This window comes from Poecilia reticulata, chromosome 7 (assembly GCF_904066995.2).
Source record: "Poecilia reticulata chromosome 7, P_reticulata-male-v2, whole genome shotgun sequence".
NCBI classification, from domain to species: Eukaryota; Metazoa; Chordata; class Actinopteri; order Cyprinodontiformes; family Poeciliidae; genus Poecilia; species Poecilia reticulata.
The window spans coordinates 5,439,557-5,451,791 of NC_088836.1; the positions used below are offsets into that span (position 1 = coordinate 5,439,557).

The 12,235-nt window shown below is 37.1% G+C and overlaps 2 protein-coding genes across 2 annotated transcripts; both read left to right on the top strand.

Annotated features, from left to right (window-relative positions):
• Positions 1-2,865: 2,865 nt before the first annotated feature.
• LOC103467064 (zinc-binding protein A33-like) lies at positions 2,866-5,041 on the top strand. Its single transcript, XM_017305681.2, has 2 exons — positions 2,866-3,192; positions 3,304-5,041. Exons 1-2 carry the CDS (start codon positions 2,938-2,940, stop codon positions 4,387-4,389), a joined length of 1,341 nt encoding a protein of 446 aa, XP_017161170.2. The 5' UTR covers positions 2,866-2,937; the 3' UTR covers positions 4,390-5,041.
• A 568-nt stretch (positions 5,042-5,609) lies between these two features.
• Positions 5,610-10,042, top strand: LOC103466921 (nuclear factor 7, ovary-like). Its single transcript, XM_008412842.3, has 2 exons — positions 5,610-6,000; positions 8,415-10,042. Exons 1-2 carry the CDS (start codon positions 5,743-5,745, stop codon positions 9,615-9,617), a joined length of 1,461 nt encoding a protein of 486 aa, XP_008411064.2. The 5' UTR covers positions 5,610-5,742; the 3' UTR covers positions 9,618-10,042.
• Positions 10,043-12,235: the final 2,193 nt, after the last annotated feature.

The following is a 12,235-nucleotide window of genomic DNA, read 5'->3' on the forward strand; positions in this document are numbered from 1 at the left end:
CCTGACATCCAGCTAGAGTTCCCTGTACAATGTGAGTAACATTGCTTTGTATTTGTTTTTAAAATAGGTACTTGGACATTGTTTTAGTTCCATATTCAGTTTGTTCCATTGTTTGACCCCAGTTATAGTGATACAAAAATCTTTTCAAAGTTGTTCTGATGCTACATATTTTCAAATTCAGTGTTCCCCACCTCAATTTCATAAAACATTTCCTGGAGATGTTTGTAAGAGATTGTAATGGATTTTATACATAAATAAAACATTACTTGTTTATCAAACACAAGTGATTTATAGATTACGCATTAATATCCCATGCAAGCTTATTTAAATCCACCTGGTCTTGTTGAGAGTCTGGAGTTACGGGTCTGTCTGGGCTCTACTTCTCTCCTCACAGTTCTTGCAGTTTTCCATCAGAGGGCGCCACGGAGCCATGGTTCTTAATTTGCTCTACTGCGACATCAAGTGGACAATATATGTAAAACAGGCAAAATGATGTATGAAGCTTTTAAATTGGATAAATTAGATGTGTGAGAGGTATGAGATGCCAATAGATAAATTCTGCATATTGTCTTAATCTGAGAGAGCTGAGTTGTGAATGGGCTTGTGTTAACCATGTTTATGTCAATGACAATTTTATTTTGTATTTATTGCTTGAAAATAAAAACTTTTACTGTGTTCAGCTGTTTTTAGTGTGGATGTAGTTAGAAAAGCATCAGCAGGTTTATAGAAGGTGAAGAAAAACATTTTCTGTCCTTCTCAGTATTCCAATACTCCAAATAAAAAGAGTATTTTGTCTCAGTCGTTGAATAATAAAGCCATATAGTGTTTATTTCTTCAACAAACAGGCCTAAGTGTAGAAATTAATTCCTCTTTTGGATCAGTGAAGTCATGTCAGTCTCAGTGTTTGAAAGCCTAACTGTTAACGATGACCCTGAGAACTATCATCAGCCCTTTAATGTTGTGTTCATTCTTGTTGTTCTTGTTAACTGTGTGTTACAGCTGAAGAGGAACAGAGCCATGTGATTACATATTTTTAACAGATTTACTTGTGATTTACTGCAGTTATATTAAAATATCAACAAAGTATTTCTCTGTGCTTTCCAATAAAATGCAATATTTTTTTCAAGTCTTTCCTAAGCATTTTAATTTTGTTCAAATCTCCTGTAGAAATATTTACTGCACCCGTAAGTTATGAAAATTGACATGTTGACATGATGTTAAAAACCTCATAAGTGTTTGAGTTATAAAGTGTTTGGGATTTTTAGTAACAATTTTAAAGTACCAACCTATATATATTATACTGTGTAACATAATATGCATAAAGTGTAAAATGACAGAAAAATAGGTACATAGGTGTTGACCCAGTGGAGGTGGTGCCAGACAGGAGAATGAGGACTAAGCTTCAGCGCATGCTGGAATACCCGTCTCTACCCATGCACCACTCTCTGACAGCACTGAGCAGCTCCTTCAGTGCCCGGATGTGGCACCCTAAGTGCGTGAAGGAATGATACCTCAGGTCTTTCCTTTTGGCCGCCGTCAGACTGCACAACACCCGCTGCTCTCAATAGTTTCCTCTCCACTGCAAGCAATAAACCTGGAATTTATTTATTTATTTATTTATTTATTTATTTATTTATTTATTTATTTATTTATTTATTTATTTATTTATTTATTTATTTCAAACAATACTGTTTCAGTATTTCTATATTCACTTGATTTCACTTGATTTTTATATTGGTACTGGTCTGTCCTTTATACTGCTGTAACAATGTAAATGTCCCCACTGCGGGATTAATAAAGGAATATCTTATCTTTTCTTATCTTACAGCGATGTCCTCAATTTTAAAATATTTACTTCCTAGAGCAGATGCAGAATGTTGGTGACTAGAGGGAGCTATATTCCCTCAGCAATTGTTTTTCTTTTCAGGTTCTTTGCGCTGACGCTGCTGCTGATGCTTTCTGCCACCGACTTAGACAAAAGCAGGCGGTCCACCCACATATCAAGGGCTTCACATAGGGTACCAAAAGAAACTCAGGCCCAAAAAAACAAACATTATAATTATATTAATCATAACAACAACACATTTAAAATGTAAAATTTGTAAAACGTTAATAGAAGCAAAACAAGAATTTGCCCAAGAAAAAGATGAATCACTCTACAGGATCAGTCACACTCACCCAGTTCCTGCTGCAGACATGAAACATATAGTTAAGATCAGCATGAATAATTTAGTTTCATCAGACCAGGTTGTGTTATTTGTGTTGGTTTCAAACTCTCTAAGATGTGTTCTAGCAAGATGAAGGCTCCCATATCCTCTCTGATTGGCTCATTTCCACAAAGAAACATGGAAGTTCAGCATTCAGATCTAGGGAGGGATCAGTACTAGGCTAAGTATCCAAATGATGAAGATCATAATACTTTTAGGTAGGTCCAGAACTGCTGAAGTTTGTTTGTAACCTGCGACTTGAGGTTTCAAATTATTTGACTTGAGGTTTCAAATAATTTTGGGACTTGTTAATGAAGAAGTAATTGTAATTCATTCTAAATCATGTTTCATTGGAGGATGTGGAATTTTCTATAATAATTGAAAACTAACCTGCATACTGTGAATTCAAAATGCTTTTATTATGATTTGTAGTCTTGTCATAATCTTTCATAAAATTGGTCTTTTTTAATGATGACCAGTATTTGTTTCTTTCATTCTCAACTGAGTGGTACAATTGTTTCAGTAGAGCTAGAAGGCATGTTATCCAGCCAGCCTCCTCTTTGGTTTTTCACCACTAGGGTAATCCACGGCAGCTGAGAGGACAGAGCAGAAATGAAACATGAGGTCTGTTAAATAACTACATGAAGTTTGGGCGGGGCTCTTCCAGGGAACAGAAAATGATTTCCTGAAAGCGCAGATACACACAGAGGAGAGCAGATCAGACAGAAGCATGGCGTCTTCTTCCTCCTTCTCAGAAGATCTGACATGTTCAGTCTGTTTAGGTATCTTCAGTGATCCAGTAATTGTCTTCTGTGGACACTCTTTCTGCAGGGAATGCATCACACTTTCTCTGAAATCGCTGAATCAGTGCCCACAGTGTCGGGCGACTGTTCCTACAGACAGGATGGATTTCACAACTAATCACATCTTGAAAAGCCTTGCTGAAAAAGCAAAGAAGGAGAAGGAATCTGGAAAAGACACTGACGTAAGCTTTTAACTTTATTACATTTTACAATCGCATAACATAGGATGTGACTGTTTACCAGAGGCTAGAAGTCAATTGTTGATGCTTTTTATTGTTTTATTGACTCCAAAGGCTGCTGTGGGGTTTTGCCCGGAACACGACGAGAAGCTGAAGTTGTTCTGCGTCACTGATCAGCAGCTATCTTGTATTATATGCAGAGACTGTGAAAGACACGAAGGACACAAGTTTAAGCCAATCAAAGAAGCTGCTGCATCAATCAGAAAGGAGGTAGAGACTCTGGTGGAAAAGGAATCTTCTGACATCTGTGCCATAGAACATCTAGCCGAGTCACAGAACGAAGAAATAAGAAAATCCAAGGAGAAATCTCAGCAGCTGAGTATCCAGATTAGCAGCCAGTTTCAGGAGATGCACCAGTTTTTGAAAAGGAGAGAAGATGAAATTCTTAATGAGCTGAAAGATAAGGAGAAAGCTGAACTTAAGAAGATGATAGGGAGCTTAAATGTTGTTGAAAAAGCTTTAACTGAAGGCAGAGAGGTGGGGGAACAGATGAAATCTGTCCTGGAGGTTACAGAACCAGAGGGTTTCCTAAAGAGCTGGTCAGAGAGCAAAATGACACCAAAACCCAAATCAAACCCCAAAGGATCAAATCTCAAAGTGGTGACCTCTTCTCTCTCACTGGGTCACTATGAGAGCCACCTGCAGTTGTTTGTGTGGAAGGAGATGCAACAGATGATCCAGCCTCAAGCAGAAAGGCTTTTATTTAAGAGCCAAGATCCGTTTGATTTGTCACAATGGTCAAGTCATTCTTGTTCATGTCAAAGATCTTGTTATTCTTGTGGCAGGTCAAACGGTTACTATAATTCCTCATGCAATTGTGATTCTAATTTTCACACTTTACTATCACAATGTCAGAAATACTACGAGCTTCAAACCACTAACATCGTTAATGTAAATCAGATCGCACCAGGACCACATTATTGGGAGATAGATGTTGAAGACAAGAACTGTTGGACAGTTCAGATAAAGAATCATTCCCTGACATGCAAAGATAACAAATACATCACTACTCATAAAAAAGCTAAGAAAGAAGTAAAGTTTGCAAGCAAACCTAAAAAAATTGGCTTTTATTTGAATGGCAACTCTGAGCAGCTCCACTTCTTTGATGCAGACACCATGCAACATGTTGAAGTTGCTTAAGTTCAGTATGAGGAAAACAAAGAAAATATAGAAATGGTCATGTAAAAAGCTAAAGTGTCAGAAATTAAAGAATTTTGTTGTGGCATGAACTTAAACATGCTGTTGATGCTACAAAAATTCCACTGTGACTTTTTTAACAGCAATTCTAAAGTCTCTGCTAAAACTCTTATTTGTTTAAAGGTTTTGGCAGAAAGAGAGGATCAACCGGTTCTTAGGTTCAGGGAGCATTTGCATTTTCACTCAGGAAGAGTCTGGTAAATTCTTTTGCATGACAAATTCTGTAATTGGACATATGCTGCTGTTGTTGGGAAACCTGTAATAAGAAACAATTTCTTTTTTTTGTTTCAACTTTACTTTTTTAATAGCTGAATTTTAAAACATACTATATCTTAGATCTGTTGTAAACATTTATTTGTTAAACTGAAACATTTTCCTAGCCTATAGTCAATGTAAAAATGCTTATGATGCTTAAAATTTCATTTGGTTTTCATTTGTTGACTTTTAGTCAAAAAATTGGTCCCTCACCTGGATGGACCAATTTTCTGAAAGCTGATCTCCCTCGGGTTCCACCAGGATTAGACTTTAATTAATGTTTGAATTGAAATTTTATGACATGTACAATGTAATTCTTGTTTGCTGATTTAATAATGTAAATGTAAAACACTTGGGTGATATGAATAAATAAAAAGGAAAAAATAGTATGTCTTTATTTTTCACCCTCAAACACATTTGACATATACCTCATAACTAAGCAATTTGAATCATTAATGTATGAAATAATTAACTTCATGCTATGAAAATAATTTTATTTAAAGCAGTAGTATAATCATTTATTTCCAGGCCTGTTTCAGGAGTTTATTTTTTTTAATAATTCTGTTCAAGCATGATTGAAAAGTAATGTCTGACTTTCATTTGTACATTTTCATATAATTTTTATTCATTATTACCTTTGTCAGATTCAAGTTTTTCTTTCACTAACCAAGGGATACAAACAATTATGTCCATGTGTGTATATGCCTGATTGTGCAAATATAGATTTTAGCCTGAATGAAAATGCACTGAATTATTCCAGTATGTTCAAAAAAGATTTAGGATGTCCAGAACAAAATATTTCAGGAGTAACAAAATCACAAATATGTTACATTAATGGCAAACCATCCATCTCTACACACACAGTGATCCATGTTGTGCTTGGTATGCTTTTCATTCCTACCCCTGTATCTGCAGGTCATGCCACATGGCATGACTCCAACTCTCTTGCCTTATCACCACACTGGGTGTGGTGTTTCAGAAAAATGAACCAACAGATGAATCCTCTGCCTGGCTGAACAGGTTCAGAGGAAAGCAGCAGCCATGGCGTCTGTTTCGTACTCAGAGGAACTGACTTGTTCTGTCTGTCTGACCATCTTCACCGATCCAGTCAACCTTCCCTGTGGACACTCCTTCTGCAGGCAGTGTATTTCAGAAGTGCTGGCCACACAGCAGCACTGTCCAGTGTGTGGGACAGCTGTAGCACTGGAGGCAGCAAGTCTCCCAACAAGCCTCGTTCTGAAGAGCCTGGCCGAGAAAGCCAAGGCGAAGCCGGACAAAGGGAAACAACCGACAGCAGAGGTATGATGTTATGTTTATGTGTGGAATCGTCTTTGAAAGGTGAATGCTGATATATTTAATTTAAATAGCCTGTACCACTGTGCATTTCATGACTTAGGTTTTTATACAGCTGCATACCAACATGAACAGGTTGCAAAAAAACATTAGCTGTAGATCACAAAAATTATAAGGTTAGATGAATCACCGTTTTTGTTTTTTTACATCATTCCTTAAAGACAAAAGGTTATTCTGCAACAAAATGGTAATTATTACACAGACTTGTAAACATAAAGAAGAGTAATTGGAAAATCTCTATATATGTACCCTTTAATTGTCTAGTCTCAAAAATAACTGAGCAACTACTTTTGGTTCTTATCTTTGTCTGCAAACATGGACTGGTTGGGGTTTGTGTACAGATAGGAGCCAGAGATTACCCAGCATGCACTTCAATTTAGAGGAGAGAAGTATTTAGTTAATGACGTAAAAACTAATATTTGATGAAAACAGAAAAACACAAAAAGAGGTGAGAAACACTTCATAATCAATCAATCAATCAATCAAATTTTATTTGTATAGCACATTTCAGCAGCAAGGCATTTCAAAGTGCTTTACATAATTAAAACAAAAACAGAAATAATCAGTGAGAAAGAGAGAGATCAAAAAAACAAAAAACATTACATCATTAAAACGTCGAAAAGATAAGCTTGTTTTTAAAAGTAAATAACAGTGAAGACGCTCAATAATTATAGCCTAACATGCAGTGTTACTGAAAATTAATCTGGGACTGAAATGGTTAAATTTGTATGAAAAATCATTCATTAAAAAGGTGTTAGTATGAGAATTATTTTTTTGCTCAGCAGTAGTTGTGTCTGGATTTTCATCTGAACCCATTATATCCTCCTAACTACCAGTAGTTCATTTTTTTCCTCTGTAGAGGACATTTATAAACTTGAATATCTGCCACCCCTGCACTCTACTGAATTAATTCCTTTTTGGTATCTGGAGAGGACATTTAGGGTTTTTCAATGATACCACATGTGAAGGGGTTAGAGTTACCCTAACCCTGCCCTTTTGTACGTACCTTTTTCTAATTCATAAAAATGGCATTTATCAGTAATAACACATTTTATGGGAAGAGACAAAGTGCATAAAACCTTTTATTACCTTATGTAACAGTTATGGGCTACGCAGCTAACTGCGGCTACAAAAGCAGTATCAGAAGATGGTTCTTGAAGGAGCCTGAGGTGTGAATGAAGACAATCACTGTTTTAGTTTTGGTGTTTTTTGTATTGATGATAGGGGGGAAAAAAACAACAACAAACAATTACAAATACACAATGAAGTTCAAATTAATACAAAATAAATAAATTCAAAAGATCAAAGTTCTTGTCCTTAGCTCGCCATCCTTTGCTCAGAAGAGGATCTGAGAATCTGATCCATCAAAAAAAACCCGACCTAAAAGGCCAAAAAAAAAACCCATTAGGCGGTTTATCAACAATAAGTATGTGCAAACACACAAATGCAATAAATATCAAATTCAATAATTAAACTAAACATTTCAGTCAGGTTAACTTAACCATAATTTAGATAAACAAAAAGAATAATCATATTTCAAACTAATCCATTTAAGGTTAAAGTTGAAATCAAAGTTCACTTTCAAAATATCAATCAAGAGAAAATAAATTAACTCAAAATACTCAAGCAGTGTGAGGAAAAAGAAAATATACTGCGCAATATCAATTTAAATGTAGCTACATCCTATTTTCAATCAATTTCATTACAAAAGTAATGAAATCTTGCACAAAACTATCAATTACCTTTCAGCAGAGAGTGCTAGACTGCGATCAGCTGTGAATCCCGGTGACAGCCCAGGTAACAACTGCCACAGTTCTAATAAAAAAATGCTCCAATGAGCAATCGAGCAAAACTTTCATGCTGAACAATACTGCTATCAACCAAGCAAACTCACCAATAGTTCAAATCACTTTCAGAGATTTGGGTGAATTTTCCAAGGAGAGATGATCAGCAAGACGCCAACAGCCAGTCACAATCACAGTGGAACAGGTGGTGTTTTAAACTGCGCTGAGGCGGGGCTTTAAATAAGTTGAAGAGTTTGGGGCAAAACAGGAAGTGGGCCCGTAAAAATAAAAGTCTGACTAATTGACTAATTACGGGTTACACTTACAAAGACTGTGGGATTTTAAAAAAAATGGTGATTGGACAATACTTTTTTTCCTGGTAGTCAGGAGGACACTTATATCCTGAAGACACTGACCTTGTGATGGACGGCAGACCTGACCAGGGTGTAACTCTAATCCTGCATAGGCTCATAATATTATGACAGTAATTATATGCTCTCCCTCCACTTATGCTTCTTTTTTGAAAATGCATTACAACCTATCAAACTCTCAAACGTCTCAATGTGTGTCTTCCAGTTGGCTGCAGTCTGTCCTGAACATGAGGAAAAGCTGAAGTTATTCTGCATCACAGACCAGCAGCTAGTTTGCATCATATGCAGAGATGATGAGGAGCATGAAGGTCACCAGTTTAAACCAGTCAAAGAAGCTGCTGCATCCCTCAGAAAACAGCTGGAGATGTTTGAACAATGCACTGCCGACGATATTCACGCTGTAGAAAGTCTTGCTGATGCACAAAAGGACGAAATGTTTAAAACCAGAGAGAGATCTCGGCAGCTGCTGACTCGGATCAGCAAACAGTTTGAGGAGATGCATCAGTTTCTGAAGAGGAGAGAAAATGAGATAAAGAGAGAGCTGAAGCACAAGGAGGAAGACAACGTTGAGAGAATGAGAGAGACTTTCCAAGCTACAGCTGTGGCTTTGTCTGAGAGCAGAGAGCTGAAGGAAAAAGTCTCTTCGGTTCTGAAAATTACAGAATCGGAGACCTTCTTAAAGAGCTGGACAGAGGGGAAGAGAAAGGGGGCGCTAGAGCACCTGTTCAGGCCCAGAGTGAATGAACTCCAAGTGGTGGATTCTTCTCTCTCACTGGGGCCGTATGAGAGCCACCTGCAGTTCTTCATGTGGAAGGAGATGCTTCAGGTGATCCAGCCCCGGGCAGAGCTGCTGAGGCTGAAGAGCAACAGTCAGGATGTGGTCGTGTCTGATGATGGCAGAAGTTTGTTCTGTAGACCCAAAACACACCAAGCCTTTGGAACTGGTTTTGGGATGCAACATGACTCTTTTTTTGGAGCTCCACCCAGTCATTCATTTGGTACAGCTACTTACTACAGCTCAAACCCTTCTGGCACTAAAGCCACAGAAGACTTAGAATCTGCCTCCAGTGTCAGTGAGTTCGGAGCCGGGCAGCATTACTGGGAAATTGAGGTCGGCAGCAGAAACTATTGGGAGCTGGGAGTGATACACAATCTCCTGAAATATGATGGAGTAAAATACACCTGCTGTGGCCCAAATGTCACCACAGAGCTGGAGTTTAGAAACAGACCCAGAAAGATTGGGGTTTACTTTAATTGCTCTTCTAAAGAGCTCTCCTTCTACGACGCAGACACCATGACACACATCCACTCAGTGAGCGCCGTCTTTGTGACCACGCCAGTGTCCGCACAGATTAACATCCAACACAAGCAGCCGGATCACAGTCCTGTGACTGTCTGCTGGTACTGAGCAGTGCTGCAGTCCAACAGGAATCACTGGACGTTGAGCTCACAAAACAGCTGAAAAGTACAGAACTGGATAAAATATGACCTGGACTTATACAAACTTTGTTTGTTGTGAAATATTCTCATATAGAAAGTAGGGGTATTTGAGATCTGCTTGTAAAACTATTTTCCCACAGCCATCCATACTTGTCTCAATAGATGTGTACTGTACAGACAGGCTTTTGTAAATAATGCGATAGAAAATGTGTCAGATGTATTTGATTCTTACTCAAATTTGGAGAGCGTAAATATAAGACGATTGTCTTCTCAATCTAAGAGTCAGTTGAAATGGTTTTTATGTATTTTGTTATTTCATCTTCAATGCAGCATTTTATTGTTAACACCTGACAAAAAAAACTCATCTGAGCTTCAGGCTAAATTTATTATCTGTTAACCTCTTACACCCTAAGGGGTATAAATAAATTTCCGCCTGACAAAAACACACAAAAGTAAATCACTTATAGCCTCACAGCTATTAGATTTAATAAGAAACTTTTTGTACCTCTGTAAAGGTAAGATGTCATAGAATGGTTTTCTGGTGTCAGCACCATTGTAGCTTTGACCCTGCCTGAAATATTAGGGACAAAATACAAAATATTTTGCATTTTTTTAACCTCGCCAAAATTTTCTTTGAAATAAACATTGAAAACACTACCAAAATAGTATTTGTAACACAAAAAAGTAGTACAGACTTTTAAATCTAAATGTTGTGTAAAAGTATACCAAATTTGGACTCAATCAGATGAATCATATTTATTTTAGAATGGTATTAGTGAGAAATTTCTTAGGCGGAGAGGCCATTTTGGCACATTTATCCAAAATGTCACCAAACTGTGCCAAATGTGTTTTTTACATCAATACTGGGGGTTTGTTAAAATTAAATAGCTTATTACCATCTAATGACACTTTCTACATATAATATAACCATTGGTCATGACATTTACCCCATTTATATGCAAAATGTACCATTATGCACAGTGTAATATGTATAATAATGATGACCTGAAAGCTCTTTCTTTGACTCCAAATAGAAAACTTTTATTGAAACAAGATAAAACAGTCAAAAATACTTTTTGAATAATTTAAAAGAGCAAATAAACAATTTTGAAAATCCACCACCACCATCACCACCAAAAAATGGACATCTTACCTCAAAGAAGGTGAAGAATCATGAGAGGTGGGGGGAGGTTCAGCGTCACCCGAGCTTGATGGTTCGGCTTCCACTCGACTATAAATAAAAATAAAGTATTTGAAGAATTAGAGGTTTATTACAAAGTAATGAACCAAAGTAAACATGAAATCCTTACTAGTAAAATAAAACATATTTTAGTAAAACATAAATAAACAAATAACCACGTGGTTTTACTTCCTGCCGTTATTACAAGCATATAATCACTGAAATAAATAAATAAATAGAACCAAAACATCAAATATATTGTGTGAAATTGCGGCGGAAAACTTACACAACACCGAGATCAAGTCTGTCTGCTGTGTCCTGCTCTTCCTCTTCCTCCTCGTCCGAATCCCACCAGCTATCAGAAGAGCTAGCTCCACTCGTAGCAAATCGAAAAACCGTTGTTGTTCAAAAGCCTTCAAAAGCCTCTAAATCGTCCAGTTTCTGCTGCTATGATCGATTTATCATAAAAAAATCAAAACTGAACTCACGGAACCGAGATAACTCCACGTGCTCAGACTCCCGTGTACCACACGTGCTTATGCACGGAGAGCCACGGAGAGCGCACCGAGAACGCCCCGAGAACGCATAAATTACGCACACATTTAGATCGGGTTCCGGAAAATACCTCATGATTTTGCGTAGCCGACATCTTGTGCCATACTCTGAGAGTCTTTCCACTCTCACGTGAAGCCATAAAATGGCCGTGATGATCAGCTGATCGGGGGTTTTCCAGGCAGTTGCGTAATCGCCCGAGGACCTTTAAATCTCATCAGCTGTTTTTAAATAGCTCTAAAATCTTAACTTTTTGGGCCAAACCTTTATTCGGAATAGTTTTTGAAAGATTAAAGCCTCTTTTAGCGGATAATAAAAAAAAAAAAAAATTTAAAGGCACGCGGAGCCTTTGTTTACAGAGCGAGTCGAGGTCACATGGCAGCTGTACCCATCGTTGGGTCCGTCGGGCTTCTGCATTGTATATATATTTTTCTTACATGAAGTTTTTATAAGCAGCATGAAGTTTTTTTTCTGCTCTCATGATTATTGCTAGAACATTTTTTCCCCATATGCCTTCAATATGTTTGAGATTACAAAAGGAAAATTGATTACTAAAGAGTCTGTTTTTAATGGAGTCATGATGTAATTCTACCAAAAAAATGAAAAAATACAGTTTGAAACGGAATAGAAATAAAAGGTTTGATGTACATTTTTTATAACTTGATGAGATTTTGTCTCACTTGGATACGGAGTTTAGCTAAGTGTATTTGTCTTGATGTATAAAACTCATTTGACATTGAGGCAAACATAATGTCTTAAAAGAAAATGTTTGAACTTTCTCTGAACATGCTCTGTGTTTTCTTCTCTGTACACAAATGAATAAACTTCCTCACATGTTTGGTCTGCTTTGTTTT